General features: G+C 37.1%; 2 protein-coding genes across 13 annotated transcripts in view; one reads left to right on the forward strand and one right to left on the reverse strand.

Annotated features, from left to right (window-relative positions):
* The window catches only part of LOC135195749 (uncharacterized), a 47698-nt gene extending 26612 nt beyond the window's left edge, over positions 1-21086 (reverse strand). Inside the window, exons 1-4 of the mRNA XM_064222197.1 lie at positions 20937-21086; positions 20569-20610; positions 14544-14610; positions 8107-8235 (exon numbers count right to left, since the gene is read on the reverse strand). Coding sequence (XP_064078267.1) covers positions 8107-8235; positions 14544-14610; positions 20569-20610; positions 20937-21086 — 388 coding nt within the window. The remainder of the gene's footprint in view (positions 1-8106; positions 8236-14543; positions 14611-20568; positions 20611-20936) is intronic.
* The window catches only part of LOC135201365 (cyclin-D-binding Myb-like transcription factor 1), a 389369-nt gene that overhangs the window by 331398 nt on the left and 35956 nt on the right, over positions 1-22015 (forward strand). The gene's annotated exons all lie outside the window — the stretch shown is intronic.

Below are 22015 nucleotides of genomic sequence, written 5' to 3' on the forward strand. Positions count from 1 at the left end.
CTCACGTAAAATTGGTTCTGGACAGCGCAGTAGTAGTTCACTGGATCAACAGGGGAGGATCCAAATCAAGGCATCTGAACCCTGTCATGATAGCCATCTTTTCCTAGCGGACAAGTACAAACAAATGGCATCTTTCCTCCACCCACCTAGCGGGAGTAAGGAATGTGATAGCAGACGCTCTATCCCGGTCAGTTCCCTTGGAGTCAGAATGGTCCCTAGACAACAGTTCGTTCCAGTGGATACGCCGGAGTGTTCCAGGTCTCCAAGTAGATCTTTTCGCCTCTCAAGCGAACCACAAGCTTCCATGCTATGTGGCTCCCAACCTGGACCCTCTGGCATATGCCACAGACACTCTGTCCATAGACTGGAACCGATGGAAGAAGATTACATCTTTCCTCCAGTGAATCTTCTTCTGAAAGTTCGCTTCCTCAGGAATTCTCAAAGCCCTAACTTTATGGACTTCATGAAGTTTGCGGCTAAAAAAGATGCAGATATAGATCCCCAGAATATCCTTTTCCTGGAATCAGATAAAAGGGATTCAACTCTGAGTCAGTATGACTCTGCAGTCAAGAAGTTGGCATCTTTCCTGAAGGAATCAAACATCAAAACCATGACTATTAATTCAGCTATATCCTTTTTTAGGTCTTTGTTCGAAAAAGGGTTAGCAGCTAGCACTATTACTACTAACAAGTCAGCCTTGAAGAAGATCTTCCAGCTGGGTTTTAACCCTCTTACGCCGATTGGACGTATTAAATATCGAGTCAAAATGTCTCCCGTATGCCGATTGGACGTATCATACGTCGGCTCAAAAAAGTTTTTTTAAAAATTCGCGGAAAAATACTTATAGGCCTACCAGCCAAAAACTTTTGAATCACGCGCCTTGGGGGATGCTGGGAGTTCACGGATCAAGGCGTTGTTTTGTTTACAATCGCTACGCAGGCGCGCAAGCGCGAATTTCTTTCTATCGCACTAAAAAGTATCAGTGACACATCTCACAAATTATTTTGTCACTTTGACATAATTTTTGCACCATTTTAAATTATCCTTTACATGAAGTATAATATATGAAATGTGCGCAATTTCATGTTAAATACAACAAAAAAATACTCATGATTATAGCTTTTATCAGTTTTGAAATATTTTCATATAAATAACGATAAGTGCAAAAATTTCAACCTTCGGTCAACTTTGACTCTACCGAAATGGTCGAGAAACGCAATTGTAAGCTAAAATTCTTATATTATAGTAATAGTCAATCATTTGCCTTCATTTTGCAACAAATTGGACGTCTCTAGCACAATATTTCGATTTATGGTGAATTTATGAAAAAACTTTTTCCTTACGTTCGTGCGATAACTCTTCCGATAAATTTTTTCGTGCGATTGTCCTAATGTTTGCACCCATTTAAATTTGCTGTTACATAAAGTTTTATATATGGAGATGTGCGCAATTTCATGCACAATACAACAAAAAACAACCCATGGTTGTAGCTTTTATCAGTTTCGAAATATTTTCATATAAATAACGTTAAGTGCAAATATTTCAACTTTCGGTCAACTTTGACTCTACCAAAATGGTCGAAAAACGCAATTGTAGGCTAAAACTCTTATATTCTAGTAATATTCAATCATTTACCTCATTTTGCAACGACTTGGAAGTCTCTAGCACAATATTTCGATTTATGGTGAATTTATGAAAAAAAAAAAAAAAAACATTTTCCTTACGTCCGCGCGGTAACTCTTCCGAAAAAATCAGAATTTTTTTTGTGCGATTGTCGAAATGTTTGCACCATTTAAAATTAGCTGTTACATAAAGTTTTATATATGAAAATGTGCGCAATTTCATGTAGAATACAACTAAAAATGATTGAAGGTTGTAGCTTTTCTCTTTTTTCGAAATATTTGCATATAAATCACAATAAATAGAAAAAAAAAAATCACGTTCAGTCAAATTTGACTCTACCGAAATAGTTGAAAAACGCAATTGTAAGCTAAAACTCTTACGGCCTAGTAATATTCCGTCATTTTTCTTCATTTTGAAACAAATTTGAAGTCTCTAGAACAATATTGTGATTTATGGTGAATTTTTGAAAAATATATTTACCTTCACTCCGCGCGCCGATTCGCGGCCGCAAGTCTCCGAAATACGTACATCGCATTATCCTAATATTTGCTCCTTTTCATATTAGCCGTTTTTATAGAGTTTCATATATCAAAATGTGCGCAAATTCATGAAAAATAAAATACAAAATAAGTGAAGGTTGTAGCTTTCTCCATCTCCGAAATATGTGCATATAAAAAAAAATATATATAAAAATTTCGACATTCGGTCAAATTTAACTCTTCCGAAATGGTCGAAATCTGCAATTCTAATCTAAAACTCTTACAGTATCGTAATATTAAATCATTTGTCTTAATTTTGAAACAAATTGGAAGTCTCTAGAACAATATTTAGAATTATGGTGAATTTTTGAAAATAGCATTTTTTTTTTCCTTACTATGTAATATATAAAATGAAAATGATTGCAATTTAGTGTACAATACAACGAAAAAAAAGTAACTCGTTAGCTTTGACCGTTTTTTGCACAGCGTGATTTAAATACAATTATCTATGAATTTTTTTTTTCGCTACCATATCTCGCATTATTTACATATGATAATGATATTATTTTTCATTTCCGATGATTGCATACTAAACTTCAGGCAATGACAAAAAAATGAGCCAAAAATAAATGAACTCTTAATCTTTAAAACTAAGCGCGCTGTGATTTTTTGAAAAAATTATTTTTTTCCGCTTCCGCGCTCACTCCAAACCGGCGCCGGCATACAGAGAGGTTTTGATTTTTAGGGCTTCGGCGTAAGAGGGTTAATATAGACTTAACAGATTCTTACTTTACGTCTATTCCCAAGGCTTGTGCTAGACTTAGACCTTCCGTAAGGCCTACTTCAGTGTCATGGTTTCTAAATGACGTCCTCAAACTGGCTTCAGACACTGACAACTCTACATGTACTTTCATAATGCTTTTAAGAAAGATGCTATTTTTGCTAAGTCTGGCTTCAAGAGCTAGGATTTCAGAACTGTCGGCTCTATCCAGAGATGCGGGGCATATAGAATTCCTCCCCTCAGGAGAAGTTCTACTCTCCCCGGATCGCAGCTTTTTAGCTAAAAATGAGGATCCTCTATTAAGATGGGAACCTTGGAAAGTCATCCCTCTCCCACAAGACCCTTCTCTTTGTCCAGTGATGACCTTACGAGCCTTTCTGTCTAGGACATCCTCGTCCTCTTCGGGTCCCCTCTTTAGGAGAGGAAAAGGTGGCACTTTATCATTAAAGGTATAAGACAACAGATCCTCTATTTTATTTTATTAAACAAGCAAACCCTGAATCATTCCCTAAAGCCCATGATGTCAGGGCAGTAGCCACCTCCATTAATTATTTCCAACACATGAACTTTGATGACTTGAAAAAGTATACTGGATGGAAATCACCGACAGTTTTTAAGTGTCACTATTTAAAGTCCTTGGAATCTTTAAAATTTCCAGCAGTGGCAGCAGGGAACATAGTTTCCCCTGACATTGCTCAGTAGTTGTAGTTGAAGATCCAGATCTCCTTTCTACCTGCCTCAATTAACATTTCATCTAACCTGCCGTTATGCTCTACACTTCGCCTTTTAGCCTTAGCTGCTTATGATTATGTCTTAGCGGCGTGTCCCTTATTTTTTTGCTAGGGACACCCACAATAATTTGTATCCTATGAAACTTCTTGAGTGTGGTTCCCTTATTTTAATGCTAGGGTTCCACACTTGTACCTTGTACTATATATTCATTAAAATTTTGTATTGTTATGAATTACTGATTCTTTAAATAATAAGTGAATAATTACTTGTGTGATTTCATGACTCACAGTCACAGAAAATAAGTTGAAATCCTAGTTTAGATTTAAGTTTTTTGTACATATTTCCAATAAATCCTCTTTGGTTTTGTTATTCTATGTACAAATATACCTTATTCTCTAATTATATTATTGTAGGTTACTTTTAGTTTTATTGGGACCCTTTTAATTCTTTCAATCTTGTGCTATTTCTCTGGCACTATTTCATGCAGCGGCACGAACTGAGCCCAGAAAAAGGATTTTGACGTAGGAAAAATCTATTTCTGGGCGATGGGTTCGTGTCGCCCAGTGAAATCCCACCCTGCCCTTGCCCTGTCGCCCAAGATTGCCTGCTAACTTCAGGATGGCCACCAGAGGCGCGGCAGTCAGCGTGGCGTGGGGTGTAGTGGTAGTAGTTGCCGCCTCGACCTGTGGGTCGGCTCTCTCAGTTGGGGATTTTGGTGTGGGAGAATTCTAAATGGCAAGAAGTTCGTGGTAGTGGTCTCACTCGCCCCAGTTACCATACCGACACCCTTCTTTTATTTTGGTGAGACGAGTCAGTTATACTGACATCTTCTTGAATTTATTTTTCTCTGGTATTTGTTAGCCTCATTTACCTTAGAAATAATGAACTAAAGGATTATTTCACTGGGCGACACAAACCCATCGCCAGAAATAGATTTTTCCTACGTCAAAATCCTTTTTGAAGGTTTTTTGATGAAAAATGCCATAAGAATGCATTTTACATAATTTACAATGCACCCAAAGCATTAAAAGTAAGTTTTCTTAGGATTTTTGACGATGTTCCGGCTTACGACGCGTCTCAAGAACGGAACCCCCGTCGTAACCCGGGGACCGCCTGTATATATATAGGGTAATGCATGACTGTGCGAGCACTTGCACAGACTAATGAGCCACTTTTCACTTGATATTTAATCAGTGAAACAAAAAATGCAATTACATCTTTAAGCAACCCATTCAAAAGATTGCAGTTTCGTCAACAAAATAAGATATATGAAACCACTATACGAACTTAAATAAGCATGTGAGATCTTCATAAAATATGTTTTCAAGGCAGTTTTTGAATCCAATATGGTGTGGTATATAGTCTCGTGGACACCAGACATACACTGGCAGACATGTCCTTCCCAGCGCTCATTTAAACAATTATTTGCCGTGTCTATCTAACGTTTATTACTTTTACTCAATATTGCAGTTGTAATCAGCACAATAAAACATTTTGCTGCCTATATTAGTGAAAGTATGTGACTTCTTATTCCAACGATCATGTTTTGAACTGAAATGCATTTTTACCTTGTCATTGGTGGTTTTATCCTTACTGCCATCACAAATGAAACTCCACAGTGCTTATTTGATTGTAATTTTACACATTTCGTTCGTAATTCACTCCAAATTCCACTTAACAAATACGTGAGTTTGTTCACGGCGGGAATAATTTTGTATGTCTGGCAGCCAGAATCCATGAGTCGAGCAAACAATGGGTTCGTGAATTGTTTACGACAATATATATATATATATATATATGTATGTATACATGGATTTTTTGTTAGTAATTTTCATTTATTCAAGTCTATATTACTATTTTGATTTAAATTATTTATTTATAATTGCATGACTGAATAATTTTATTTTTTATTTTTAATAATTGTATGGTTGAAACAAATGTAATCTTTAATGCGTGCTAGGGATGCCAGCCATCGTTGCCAATGCTAATACCTTTACAAACTGTTTCCATGAATTCTAGATGTCATAGTAAGCAATAATGATGAAAATTGATTTCTAATATTTATGTATATAAGTCATATCCCAAGTTTGGAGGGTAAACACAAAAAACAATTGGCAACACTGTAGCTATACCACAGCAAAACCGATGAAGTTTGTGTCAGGAATCTGGTTGCTTTTACAACAACGAATATTTTCAAATGGATTATCATGGATACGTAATAAATATATGCAATTCATAACCTTATTCTGTTTTTGTTGCATAATTTGATGAAACATTCATTACATCCACATGTGTTATTATGTCTCATTCTTTTTTCATTTACTCTTGGTGCACCAATTACTGATGATGGAGTAATCTCTTCTCCCTTCACATAATCATTTTTGTCTATGGTGCTCTCCTCTACTATTTCTTTTTTGTTCTGGGTATTTGCATCCTTGCTTCTATTATTACTTTAGGAGACAAAGTTATGTTCTTCGTTTGGGTCTCTGGTCTTTGCTTTAACAGATACATCTTGATAATTGTTGGCTTTTTTGATTTTGTGTGGAGTTCTCTCTAAAGGCCTATTTTTATCTTTAGCTTTCAGTCATTATAACTATCTTGTAATGTTTCAGTATATACATGTATGATTTTTTTGCTTCCATTTCCCTTCATATCTCAAACGAATTTGAACATATATCTGCACAAGTTTCTTGGTTTTTTGCTATATTAGTTTCTAGTAAAGTTGTTATTTTTTATTTTTCTTCTCTGATTTACCTTAGGGGTTTGTTACTCATTTCCATTTTTGTTTCATTCTTTGATCTCATTACAGTAGAGAACAGTCGTTTCCTAGCGGGATCATGCATTCCTCTAACTTTCAATTTTAGTTTGGCTTCTTTTATTGGCATTCCTGATCTCTCTTGAAGGCTCGATGTCATTTTAATTTCGTATTGTATATATAGTACATACACTCCGTAGACCTAGCATGGTGATTTTGCCGACAGTTCACACATTTTGGTTCACCATACTTTCACTGCGTGGTATGTTTGTCAAATCCACAATACGCACATATCGATATATTTCGGCAATTTTGGCATTTTAGTGGTTTGGAATGTACGCTTTCAGTTATCTGTTTTGGCCCATGATTTTAATTTTGAAAGGCAATTCTTGCCCTTCAAATTTTATTTTTACTATTCTCAATGTATTTTCATTACTTTGTCTACTGGCTACACTGTATATTTCGCAATCTTGCACGTTGTTGTACGTTTTTTAAGGGAATCTAACAAAATATTTTTTTCTATTGGCTCCTCACTATTAGGAAGTATTATGTTACCCTGTATGCTGTTCATACTGTCATGTTTTCTTATATTTACCTTTATATTATCAGTGTTCTTTATGGTTAAATACTTTTCCAATTGGATTTTAGTAGTGGTTTCTATTAACCACATCTGGTCTTTTAGTTGTCTAAATGACATTTCTGAGGTTGGTTGTCTACTTTACTATTTAACAAATAGTTGTCCAATCTTAATGCAGATATTTTTTTGTTGGTATCCAATGTCAGGAATCTTGACCAACTTCCACTGCCAAAGAGGGAGTCGAAATGAGTCAAGGTTGGGTCAACACAATATCTATTTTTTCTATGTGGTCTATATGGTAACAAAGTTTTGATACCACTCTACTGTTCACTAATTGAGGTTTCCTGGGGATAGTCCATTGCCATGCCAGTAGTCATAGGGAGGTCTGGTATATTTGCCATGGAACAATAAAATTAATTTCGTCCAGGATGAGATCCCTCTTACCATGGAGGCCCAACTGGGGGAGGAGCAATACTGTTACACAGTGGTAACTGTTCTGGGAAACTCACCTGGATATATGCCACACCCACTGTGGGCACGGCTTCACATATAGATTTCCCCTTGCTCGACCATGTCAGGTATTCTAGTTTTACAGGTGGAGTGGAATGCCGTCCAACTCCACCCTCTATCAAGTTAAAAGAGCAGTCAATTCAGTAATCCAATAACATGTCACGGTCATCAATGAAAGAAGGGGAAGGGGAAAATTTATAGGAGAGGGAGTAAAGGAGTTAAAGGTCCCATTGTTCAGTTAAATCCACAGCAGAGAGAGTAGGAATAAAGGAGCATACTCTCTGCAGTGGATCCCTAAGGCCCCCACCTCATCAAGAGTTGGGATCAGGGGGAAAAACTGATGGTGCTACTATTTTCTTAAACATTGATGAGTACATAATGTTTCATCTTAGCATACTGAATAATATAGGGTGTGACTTACCCTACCATTAAAAAAATATAAAATGCATAACCCCATGGAAAAAACCTTCAATCAGCGAATGAAGTTAATTTTTACTTTTTAATTTTTACATAATTTTAAATCAGACTAATTTTTTCAAATAAAAAAATTCCAGGAATAAACAAGAATAGAAACAGGATTCAGATAAACATTAGGCAAAATAAACATGGGGACGATGATGACAATGATGATAAGATAGGATTAACTTACCATTTAGAATAACTTGAGATGTAACAGCAGGCGATGAAGGATCTAAGCTAGTCGTTAAACTTGTTTGAGTATTCGTGACCTCACCATCGCTCAAAACATCTTCTTCTTTCACAGCAGTTTGAAGATTTGCTAACAAACCAAAGACAAAACAAATTTAACATGAATCTAATTACTTTTAAAGCACCAGCAAACACACCTGATATACATTCTTAAGCAATTCTTGAATGTCACACGACACACAGGATTTGAAAAATGTGATTATACCAGTAAACGTCTAGCCCATAATTAATTTCTGTAGAGCTCAGAATTTTCTCTCCAGATTCATTATACAAAGAATTTAAATTGATTCATAAACAACTGATATATTTAAAATATCCCCAGACAAAAGACTGAGATCAGCTTTACAAAATCCTGACGAATTTTCCATCATACCACACAACATGTGAAAGGAGTCTCTGTGCTGGCAGTGGCAATGGTAGCATAAATGGTGATTCAAATACTTTATATAAGATATAAATATAAAATATATTTACAGCATTAGGCACAATCTATTTTTTTCGCAGATCATAACTCACAGAAAGGGCCTGGCAGCTCCTTACTTTCGACAAATGCCAAAACAAATCTCTGTGAACTGAAACACCATTCCCCTTTCTACTTGAGAAGACAGGTGAAGGGATATCAGGAATCTCTCTCTCTCGTCTCTGTCTCTCTCTCAATCTCTCTCTCTCTCTTCCTCTCTCTCATCCAGAGGCTTCTAGTATACACCTGCATTACCACAAGTAGACGTTATGTGATCCTCATGAACTAGGGAAGTCTACAAATATCTTGAATAAACAGGTTAAGTAAAATTTTACGAAAATGTAAGTTAACATACTCTCAAACAATAAATTTTAATAACCAAATGCTACTGCACATTGAACTTCTACATGAAATTAATAAATATTATGGTTCTAGAACATAGAAAATTAAGGATTTCGTCTTCTCTCGAAACTGCAGCAGGAAACAATGCTAGGGAACTATAGAAAGTGAACAAAATAATAATTTCAAATTCCTACTTTGACAACACACTCCAAATTCAGAATAATTATAAATTATCTTTATCTCAATCTAGCTCGCTGAGACTCAAATCATGAAGTTCTGAAGTGCTATAGCCTACCTTATGACTGAGGTTAGAAAAATTTTGCAGATGAATATCTTTACTGCAAATAATATTTGATGGTAATGTAGTTGTACTTGTTCTTCTAGACTTTCTTATTTGCATATGCAACTTGAATTATACTAACAGTGGCCCACACCCTAGGAACTAGGGCATCCACATTGTTTTGAGGTAAATAGTATTTTCCAACTCGACACCCAAAGCCTTTCATTAAATGTACTATTAAAACTGTGGAACTGGAACTGTCTTACTCCCACTATTACTGATATTTTATGCTTGTAGTGTAAAAAGAGATTACATGTGACTTAGTTTTCCTGACCTGTATTTGTATTTATGCATGCATATTTTTATTTGTTTGTTAGGTTATCTTTGTTGGCAGCTATATTATTTTCTTATTCATTTCCTCTTTTTCTTATCTAGACATTCTGTTCTGGTGAAGCTTGCTTTTGCAACTAATGGCCTTTCAAGCATACTCAAAATAATTTCTGCAGTCCATAACAATTTTTTAACTGGCTATAACTTTGAAAAATATGCCCCCTCATAATCACTTAGGGGGGCTTGTACCTTCCTGCTATGATTTATGAGAGTATGAGGAAGAGGAATAATAATAATAATAATAATAATAATAATAATAATAATGTGGCACCATGGCAGAGTGGGTTAAGTCATCAATGGACTGGTTAAGCAACATTGGGGCTGGTCAGTCGTTGGATGGGTGACTGCTTTCCTCGGAGTTGATCCCTTGAAAAAGGATCTTTACCATAACTTCCTGAGTGCCTTTTCCTGATGGGGTTAAATAGCAAAACTCAGCAATGATGGAAAGAAATGAAGGATTAATTGACAATGACATAAATGGAACCTCTGGCAACAGATGAGCTTCGTCCGGCAGCCAGGTACTCAGCCCAATTGAAGGGGAAGATGGTCAGGTACTTTGGAGGTTGTCATCCATCAACTAACCACCACAATGATAGTAACCAACAACCAGAAACTGGAACTACAGAAGCAAACCAGAGAAGAAAAGACACAAAGTCAAGAAAATAAGGAAATATGGAGATGCTACATCACAAGCAACCCTCTGGAGAGAGGATATAGAAGAGGGTTGGTCAACATCTAGAATGAGAGGAATAACACCCCCCAAACAGAGCAGAGGCTGGCAGACCAAGTAGGAACATAAATGAAAAAGAACTGGCTCTCCCCAACAGAAAAGAGAAGAACTGGAAAGGGAAATGACACAGCATTGAATTACAAGAAGACGAACTGAGAGACGATGCCACAAAAGACGGCAAGGATGATGAGGTATCAAACAACGACACACGAAGAAACACAGACGAAGTAACAGAGGGGACAGAATGGGTAGAAAAGATCAGACAATGGATGGAGCCAGATACAGAGAGAACAAAGATCCCCTCCATGAAAGCCTACAACACCAAGAAATTAAGGGAGAAAACAAGTGAGGTCAGTGAAATAATGGGAATAAGACACACCACCAATATCACAGAAACAAATAACTTGGCATATGCAGGAACAAGATTAGTAGCAGAACTAATGGAGATATGAACACCAACACCACCAGCACAACCAACCCAACAGAAATCAAAACAGCAACCGCCTTGGAAAAGGCACCTGGAAAAGGAAATCATGGTGATGAGGTCTGAATTGGAGTAAACGAAAGAGATGGCAGAAAAAAAGGCTAAGAAGCAAGAAAACAAGGGAGGAACAGAACGAGAAATACAAAGTACAGGAGAGGGGACTAAACAATACAGTAGAAGATGTAAAAAAGAGGAATAAGGGATACCAAAAGAACAAACTATTCAGAACCAACCAGAAAAGATTGTACAGCCTTAAGGCCAAGCACATCAGATCCAATGGTACCTGAACAGGAATAAGGGATACCAACAGAACAAACTATTTGGAACCAACCCGAAAAGACTATACAGCCAATTAAGAGGGGAAAATAACCACCAAGAATTTCCTGAAGCCGAAAACAAGGGAGGAACTGAACGAGAAATACAAAGTACAGGAGAGGGGACTAAACAACACAATAGAAGATGTAAAACAGAGGCTTAAGGCCAAAGCACATAAGATCCAATGGTACCTGAACAGGAATAAGGGAAACCAACAAAACAAACTATTTGGAACCAACCAGAAAAGACTATACAGCCAACTAAGAGGGGAAAACAACCACCAAGAATTTCCTGAAGCCGAAGCAAGTAAGAGACTCTGGGAAAACATGTGAGCAATCCGGTATCACACAACAAGCATGCAACATGGCTCCAGGAAGTTAAGGAAGAAGAAACAGGGAGAATAAAACAAAGATTCACTGAGATCACGACAGACACAGTCAGACATCAACTAAAGAAAATACCCAACGGGAAAGAAAACCCCAGGTCCCGATGAAGTCCATGGATACTGGCTCAAATCTTCAAGGCTCTACACCCACAAATAGCAGAACAACTCAAGCATTGTATCACAAATCACCATGCGCCCAAATGGATGACCACATGAAGAACATCCTTAGTACAAAAAGACAAGAGTAAGGGAAATAAGCCAGTAACTTACAGGCCTATCACCTGCCTACCAATAATGTGTAAGTTACTATCAGTATCATCGTGAAAGGCTATACAACTACCTAGAGGATACAAACACCATCCCCCACCAACAGAAAGGCTGCAGAAGGAAGTGTAGGGGCACAAAAGACCAGCTCCTGATAGACAAAATGGTAATGAAGGAAAACCAACCTAAGCATGGCATGGAAAGACTATAAGAAAGCCTTCGACATGACACTACACACATGACCAATAGAATGCCTGAAAATATTATGGGGCAGAGGAAAACACCATCAGCTTCCTCAAAAATACAATGCGCAACTGGAATACAATACTTACAACCTCTGGAATAAGACTAGCAGAGGTTAATATCATGGGAGGGATCTTCCAGGGCAACTCACTGTCCCCACTACTCTTCGTAGTAGCCATGATCCCCACGACAAAAGTACTGCAGAAGATGGATGCTAAGTACCAACTCAAGAAAAGAGGGAACAGAATTAACCATCTGATGTTCATGGACGACATCAAGCTGTATGGTAAGAGCATCAAGGAAATAGATACCCTAATCCAGACTGTAAGGATTGTATCTGGGGACATCAGGATGGAGTTTGGAATAGAAAAATGTGCCTTAGTCAACATACAAAAGGGCAAAGTAACAAGGGCTGAACGGATAAAGCTACCAGATGGGAACAATATCAAACACATAGATGAGATGGGATACAAATACCTGGGAATAATGGAATGAGGGGATATAAAACGCCAAGAGATGAAGGGTACGATCAGGAAAGAATATAAGCAGAGACTCAAGGCGATACTCAAGTCAAAACTCAGCGCTGGAAATATATGATAAAAGTCATAAACACATGGGCAGCACCAGTAATCATATACAGCGCAGGAATAGTGGAATGGATGAATGCAGAACTTTGCAGCACAGACCAGAAAACGAGGAAACATATGACAATACACAAAGCACTACACCCAAGAGCAAATACAGAGACTATACATAACACGGAAGGAAGGAGGGAGGGGAACTACTAAGCATAGAGGACTGCGTCAACATCGAGAACAAAGCACTGGGGCAAAATCTAAAAACCAGTGAAGACGAGTGGCTCAAGAGTGCATGGGAAGAAGGACTGATAAAAGTAGACGAAGACCCAGAAATATACAGAGACAGGAGAATGACAAGCAGAACAGAGGAACGGCACAACAAACCAATGCACGAACAATACATGAGACAGACTAAAGAACTAGCCAGCAATGACACGTGGCAATGGCTACTAAGGGAAGAGCTCAAGAAGGAAACTGAAGGAATGATAACAGCAGCACAAGATCAGGCCCTAAGAACCAGATATGTTCAAAGAACGATAGATGGAAATAACATCTCTCCCATATGTAGGAAGTGCAATACGATAAATGAAACCATAAACCACATAGCAAGTGAATGTCCGGCACTTGCACAGAACCAGTACAAAAAGAGGCATGATTAAGTAGCAAAAGCCCTCCACTGGAGCCTGAGCAAGAAACACCAGCTACCTTGCAGTAATGAGTGGTAGGAGCACCAACCTGAAGGAGTGATAGAAAAGACCAGGCAAAGATCCTCTGGGACTATGGTAGCAGAATAGATAGGATGATACGTGCAAATAGACCAGACCTGAAGTTGATTGACTAAATCAAGAAGAAATTATCACTCATTGATGTCACAATACCATGACACCAGAGTTGAAGAGAAAGAAAGGGAAAAAAATGGATAAGTATCAAGACCTGAAAATAGAAATAAGAAGGATATGGGATATGCCAGTGGAAATTGCACCCATAATCATAGGAACACTAGGCACGATCTCAAGATCCTTGAAAAGGAATCTGGAAAAACTAGAGGCTGAAGTAGCTCCAGGACTCATGCAGAAGTGTGAGATCCTAGAAACGGCACACATAGTCAGAAAGTGATGGACTCTTAAGTTGGCAGGATGCAACCTGGAACCCCACACTATAAATACACCCAATCGAACTGGAGGACTGTGATAGACAATAAAAAAAAATAATAATAGTAGTAATAATAATAATAATTATATCAGTGAAGTTCACTAATATTTAGCACACATCCTTATGTCACAGTTCACGGACTCAATAAGATGCTAAGAAAGCTAACAAAGAATACAATGTCATATGTAGTACCTAAAAATAGATAAAACCTGAGAGTAAAGAAATGTGGAGAGGAAAAGAAAAAGAAATAAAGAAAGGACTGATACATATATAAATCAACAAGGCAAATAAAAAGATTACTGGTGCACACAAATTTGAAGTAGCATTACAGCCATTTAGATTAGAAACACCAACACCCAAAGTACAGTCAAGAACATTCCTCAGTTTTACAATACAATAAAATTAATATTTTTAGTATGGTACTTTCATAGGAAAGATAAACTGGTGCTTTTAAAGTTCTCTTTAAAAGTTTAACATGGGAAAGATGGTCACTTCAAGATGTCCCTTGAAAGTGGTCATAATCACAATCATCCTTCTTTGTAAAATAATTTCAGGATAGGACAACCGTCCTGAACAGCTGCATTTAAACTTTAGGATGCTTTTTTATGTCAATACCAAAATAACAATATGAAATGAAAAATATTGACATGGATCAAGCTCACTAAGACATGCTAACTTGTTAATTTAGCATCCTACTTAATGAAGCTGAGTTTTAGTACATTTACAGATACTAATGAAAAGAGAGAATATTTCACCTTGCTCCAGCAACACATTATGGCCAACATCACCACTTGTCACCTCAGAAAGATGGATCATCGAATCCTGAAAACATAGATGAAAAAGAAATTATGAATATTTCTCCTTACATTCCTTTGGTCATTGCTTAAAGTTTAAACAAAAAATAATTTCCATTGGGTATCCAATGCTTCATTATGCTAAGACAATCTACCTTTACTGAACTTCAACTTGATTTACTTTATTTTCCCTACACTGTATCTACATTACTATAAGAGGATGAATAATTGACTTGTTTAAGTAATTCATCTGATACGTAAAGAGGAAATTCATAACCCCATGAACAATTATAGTACTGCATGTACTTTCACATTAATGTCATACTTTCTTTATTTTTGTTTTCACAATATCGAAAACTCCATTTGGAACACACACAGTTTTAAAGAGTTATTAAACCTACTTTTTTGCTGATGCAGCAGCATTTTCTGGCCAACCATACCTACCTGAGCCAACACTCAACAAAGATTACTTTTCTATACTCTTTAATAAAATGGACAAAAGCCCTATAAAAATCTATAAACCATGAATAACGTCTAACGTCTCGTAGCACATTTACAGAAAAAAATGCGTACATAAGTAATACAAAAATTTCTTGACTCTCAAAGCCAAGATGACAAAACAACCGAAATTCATGTAGCCATCAGAGCATATTTGTAAGCAAAACTATCTCATACCTGGGACAGTGACTCTGGGTGCCATACTTTCAAGGGATTGGCAGTTTTAAACGAAAAACAGCCCACCAACAATATGGATTATTTTCATGTTAAATTACCGCTACCTCATATAGCTTATGTTCACTTATATTAGTTTGACCAACTTCTGCAATTAGACATGCTAATTGCTGAAAAGAATAACAAAAATAACTTACAGCACACTAAAATTCTTTTTTACTACCTTTTTCTGATATAATCAAATGCTCATTCTGGCACTGGAATAATAGGAATTATATGAAATAAACAAATGAATGAATGTATAAGTAGGTATTAGCCAGTGCTCCTACTTCCAAAGCTAATGATATTGATATCAAACTGTATCTGCATTACAAAATGTAAACAATGTATAACCTTTGAATTTAAAGATAAACAAGTATTTAAATTTGTTAGAGGTCTTCTTTTGAGATGATATTATATTGGACCAATTGGCACTCCACATAACATTTCACCAAGGAATTAAAGAATGGATGTACCTGCTATCCTTATGTTGAGACTGAAAGAAACTCTTGTATTAAGGTTCCCAGGACAATTACTTTAGTTGGCAAATGCTTCACAGTCGAAGGACTTGATGGTCATATCACTAGATGATTGTCACAAACTATCAAAATGGCCATAAAGAAAGGCTTTTGTATTATTGACAACAATGACATGTATTTCTGTCGCGTATCTAAACAAATAACATTCAGTATCTAAACCATAAGCAATCTGATGTTACAGAACTGATTTTGGGGTGAATTTAAAGAGATGACATTAATCTCCCTGCCTGCCACCTTACTGAAACACTGAGAAATAGCTACTTCTCAGGTGTCTAAGGCTGATAGATTGATGGAGTGTAAGTGGCAGATCACGCTATTGATCTCCCTTCAGGAGATCCTTTAGTCTTACCACAGAGACGAGAGTTCTCTGGCGTGGCATTTAAAGATCTGCCCTGTTGCCAATTTTACATAAACAACAACTGACTCGTATTGACAGACCTTTGAATGTTTTTGAGACAAACCTCGAGGCTATAATTATATATTATAGAGGCTTTTCATTCCCAGGTACTTTAATCTCCTTCCTACTCTGCTTTTCTCTTGATCTCTCTCTTCTGTCTAAATCTTACAGCTGTCCGAGAGAGAGCTTTTTTATGGGATAACATAGGCCCTCCATTTGCCTTTTCCTCTAGAAAATACCTATTTATTTTGTATACGATTGCCTTTTCTTGGCTGTGAAGTTGATGTCTATCCATGGCTGTGAGATGACCAGGAAAGTCACTCCACACTTCAGTCAGGCCAAAACTTTGTTGCTATATCGTATTCAAGCATATTCAGTCATTTTCCTATCTATTATTTTGTCAGAGAGAGAGAGAGAGAGAGAGAACTGTCTGTATAAAATTGTTTATTTTCTCACTTGTCAAACTTACTCTGTTAGTCTTTATTTCATGTTTTCTTGCTTACTAATTTATTTCTATACCTATGACATTAAGAAATCAAGATATTTGTAGAGAGGAGAACTGCCTCCAGAATTGTACAGTGACCACCGAAAATGCCCCCTGGAGAGAATCTAAGCGGCTTATCCGTGGACTTAAATGCATGTGAACTGTTTGAAATAGTGGCAACAGCACCAAATGAGATGCCATGTTGACAGAAAATCTGACTCCATTTCTTGTTATTGCATAAAAAAACTTTATCAATTGTGAACCTATGTAATTGATTTAGAATTCGTGTAACGGAAAAGATGATATTTGATATCTGCAATGGGAGAAATGGTTTTCTCTCTCTGTTGTTATTAATCTGGCAGGTATGCGGAGTTTAAACACACGTGAGAGGACCCAAACAGCCCCGCCAGAGAGCTCTGGTTCATTTTGGAAATACTACAGTTGTGGCACCCCCCCCTCACCTACCAGCCTGACCCCACTACCAGTATCAGGCCAAGAGCCAGCCCGAAGTTCCTGACCACAACAATAGCTCGTCCCCTGGTGCAGTTTTGCATCCCATGACCGAGTTGGTCCTTGCAACCTGCGAACCTCTCGCACCTACAACCACTGTCCCAGGAAGACAAGACTGGTGATGACCCTTTTCAAGAAGTTCTGTTTAAACTGTTCACCGATGTGGAAGTTCTGCCACAAAGCTAGCAGGAATAGTTAGCACCACCACTGTCCAGGTTGTCACAGCAGCCAAGGCAGTAGCCAGAACAGTACCTGTTTTGCCAATTGACTTAGAACTCCTACATTTCTTAGTTTATATGAATCACGGTGATGTGATAAATAATATGGCTACATAAGGCAAACGTTTGACTTTGTTAACATGCAGAGGGGGTTGGATATTGATTCTAATTACAAATACCTGAGTTCGACTGTGATTTGTAAGGTCGGAATCGGATCAACTTAAACCTCACCTGTTGACCAAGTCGGTTATGTCACTGAATTCCTGATTTATCCTCTGTCCGCTAGTTCCAATCAGGGAGAGGATGAAATTATCATCAAATAAAAAATTCCCCTTTGGTTTGCGTATATGAAAATATATTAATTCCGAAGTAGAGCGAATTGGATGTTAAAGACTTTGGTAGCTAAATGCATGTATATGAATCACGGTGATGTGCTAAAAATTCATATATGACTACATGTGGCAGAGGGAGTTGGGATATCGATTCTAATTACAAACACCTGAATTCAACAGTGATTTGTAAGGTCGGAATTGGGATCAACTTATACCTCACTTGTAGGCTGAGTCGGTAATATCACTGAAGTCCTGATTTCTCCTCTCACTGATTCGAAAATTCACCAAGAGGCCGAAATTAATATCAACTTAAAAATTCCGATGTAGAACGAATTAGATATTAAAGGACATTTGTAGCTTTTGGGAATATTTTCTCTCTTATGCAATTCCTACTGAGTCAATGGCATTTTCTGTCTCTTTATTGAGAGTCAGTTAGTGTATACCTCTCCTCTACTGGTAAGTTTCCTATGGAATAAGGGAAATTCTTATTTGGGATCTTTACATTTAATTTTTTTGTATGAGCCACCTCTCAAGGGTACTTTCTCAGGACTGGATTACAAGTTGCCCTTGAGAGACGACAAAACAGTCCGTCGACTAATGAAAAGGAAAATTAAATGGAAAGTAATCCTGAATAAATTTTCCTTATTCTTAAGAAGCTTACCAGTAGAGAAAAAGAAGACTAATTGAAAGCCTAGATAAGAGGATAGTAGCTGCAGAGAATGCCACCGACTTCGATAGGAATTTATATATATATATATATATATATATCTATATATATATATATATATATATGTCTATATATATATAGCACATATATATATATATATATATATATATATCTATATATATATAGATATATATATATCTATATATATATATATATATATATATATATATATATATCTATATATATATAGATATATATATATATATATATATAAATATATAAATAAATATACTTATATATATATATATATATATAGTATATAAATATACATACATATATATATATATATTATATATATATATATATATATATATATAAAAGGGATTTTGACGTAGGAAAAATCTATTTCTGGGCGAAGGGCCCGTGTCGCGCCAGTGAAATAGGTTCCTTTAGCACTATTTCCAAGGTAAAATATTGTTATAATCCAGAGAACCGCTAAATTGGAAATGCCAGAATATTTTTTTCTGGCTCGCTCACCTTTATTAAAAGGCGACGAAGTGCAACATGAGGCTGCAAGGTTGAACCAAAGCCTTCGAGTTTGCTGGGGACTAGTAATACAAGAGGAATTGGAGTCTTCATCCTCGTATTCCAAACCAAAGAAAAAACCTAGGAAGTTCCTTCCTGGCCTTCTGCATACATACATACATACATACATACATACATACACACACACACACACACACACACATATATATATATATATATATAGTATATATATATATATATATATATGTATGTATATTATCAGCGTGAAGGTGGACCATGGAAACGTTCTAAATTCATCATAATTCTTTATTTCCTACATTTCGTAATAACTTTATTACATCCTTAGGGAATCTGTTAAATAATACATAAAATTACTTAAAAATTACTCTAACATTCAATAACATTCACAAATTACAACACAGAATAAAGAAAAACACACACAAACGAAAACAAGACCCAAGACCGCTAACCAACCTTACACAAAGAAGGCAGAAGACAGAATAACAATGCATAAATAAAAGTTAACTCAGGTAACGTTGTATGGAGGAGGTCTGGGTATTTAACTGGGGAACCAGTTGTTTAATAAATAATGATAACTTGTTTGGCCTATGACACAGAAATCACTTCTTTCGATATATGTTTTGCAAGTTTTTGAGTCGTCTCTTATGTTAGAATGTTCGGGATTGGAGAGCCTACAGCCAGTACGGAAACTTAATCCTCGATGAGAGTCGATTCTGACCCATAGTAACCTCCTCGTGGGTCCAACATATGTCCCAGAGTTACACTAACACCCCTAGCGCCTTTAATCTTGATGTTTAGTCTCAACTGCATTCTTGTCTTCTGATAAAGTAATTATAACTGTCTATATAACGCTTTTGTTGCTAAAAGAGTTCTGTGGGCACAGCTTTCAGAGGCCTCCTACTCAGTTGCTGCGCAAATGTTCAAGTTTTCTAAGAATGAGCAATATAGGTGGTGTTGATCAGTTCAACAGCACCATTTATTAACTCCACATCATCATCAAGAGACTATTTTTTGTGATTAATCTCCATCATATTTTGGGTCATTTCGTTTTCTCAACTATGCACTGTAGTCTTCAAGTAATTAGGTTGATAATTGGAGAGTAGTTACTTTTGAATTTGCCATGCAACCCTACCAAGTAAAGCACAGTGCACATGTATCCATATACTGGAATAGGGGTAACCAACTAAAAATCAAAATAAATGTCCAGTGGTAACCAATACAAAAGCAAAATATATATAAGTATAAGAGCATAACAGAACAAAAATAAAGAAACAGAAAAATAACAGACAACAGGTAGAAGTGCACTTGAACAAAATACAAACGCAAAATAAAGGCGTCTTGCCTACACATAAACAGGTGAGCAGTAGGAGCCTGATAACCCAAAGTGCTAACAATGAGCTTCTGAGGGAGCTTATCCCAATCTACATTTAGATCTGGAGGTACACTACATCATTAACTACAGTCTTTTTTAACTTTTATATATGTATTTACCAGTCCAAGAGCTTAGCCAATCAGGGACTTAGTAATTTTGTGCAAAACTGTAATAAAGGAAAATACTTACCTCTAAGTTATCCACAACAACAAGCCTCAGCCTTGGAACATACTGAGAGTGAGGATGTTAAGTGGGTTAGAAAGTGGTGATGGCATTTGTGAGAGGGAGTGAGATGTAAAGTTGCTTGTCTGAGACACTAAAGATGTTACAGGTTGACTAGAAGCAGCTTCTCCACTGGGAAACACTACAGCTGTTTGCACTAGGGCACTTACTTTGATGCAAAATCGTCATTTTTAGTATCTGAAATATAATTCAATAAAATAAAGTTCAAGCCTATACTTTTCAATTTAAAATGCATATTTATATAATAATAAAACTTTATCTTGGACAAAAATTATTCCAAGCAATTAAATCCATTCAAATCCATTTAAACATACTAAATGTAACCTGAATGCAACTAAATCAACCTCCTGATTCATCACAAAGTCAAACCATCTTTTTCCGATTACAGCCTTGAACGAAGGAATATGAGATTCCGGATGTATTGGAACTTGGGGATATGCACCCTTGAGGTCCACTGACACCATCCAGTCGTGTTTTTGGATAGACCTCAGCACTGAGTTTGTGTCCATGTGAAACTTTATGGAAACTATGAAGCGGTTCAAGCCTGAAAGGTCTATAATGGGCCTACAAGAACCGTCAGACTTGGAGGTTACGAAGATCCGACTGTAAAACCCAGAGTGGGGGGGAGCTAGTTCTAATGCTCCCTTGTCCCACAACAAATGAATCTCCATCGCCACAGCATTCCCTTTGATGGAAGATGGGGAATAGCTTGCAAGAACCTATGGGGAATTGGATAGTGGAGGGGCACAATGGAAAGGGATCTTGTACCCGACTCTTAGACCTCCACCACCCAACTCTACACACCCCACTTCTCCCAGATTGTTACGAAGGGGGACAAGCAACCTCCTACTGGTGTCGACGAGGGTAGTGACTCCTATCTCCGAAAACTTCTTCCCGGAAGAGGGCTTTGTGAGGCAGATGATGGTTTGGAAGAGAAACCTGGCTATCTGTGGAGACTTAACCAGAGAAGAGGACCTGGAGTGCTTACTTGGCGAAGACATACTCGCAACCTTTAGGTGACCTAGTACTTTGAGTGGCCACATGAATCATAGCTTATTGAGATTCCACTAGCCGATTGGGTGGAGGAAATGAAAATTTACCATGGAGGAGAAATCCTCCTCCTTGAAGAGACTGTCACAGAGTGCAAAAGAGCCCTGGACAGAACCTACTTTATGAATCTCAGGGAAATGAGGGGGGAGATGGCTCAGGTAAAGGTCTCTCTCCTCTTCTTACCAACAAAGGTAGTGCAGCTCGCTGAGACATTAGCCTGATGAGCTAACCCCATCAATAACGATGTAATCAGGTTGTCAAAGAGACCTGGATCCGAAGGGGTATACCCATCCTGCTTTAAGAACCCATGAGGCCCAAAAGCATCCAAATAGTATGGGAGAGA

This window comes from Macrobrachium nipponense, chromosome 23 (genome assembly GCF_015104395.2).
Source record: "Macrobrachium nipponense isolate FS-2020 chromosome 23, ASM1510439v2, whole genome shotgun sequence".
Classification (NCBI taxonomy): domain Eukaryota; kingdom Metazoa; phylum Arthropoda; class Malacostraca; order Decapoda; family Palaemonidae; genus Macrobrachium; species Macrobrachium nipponense.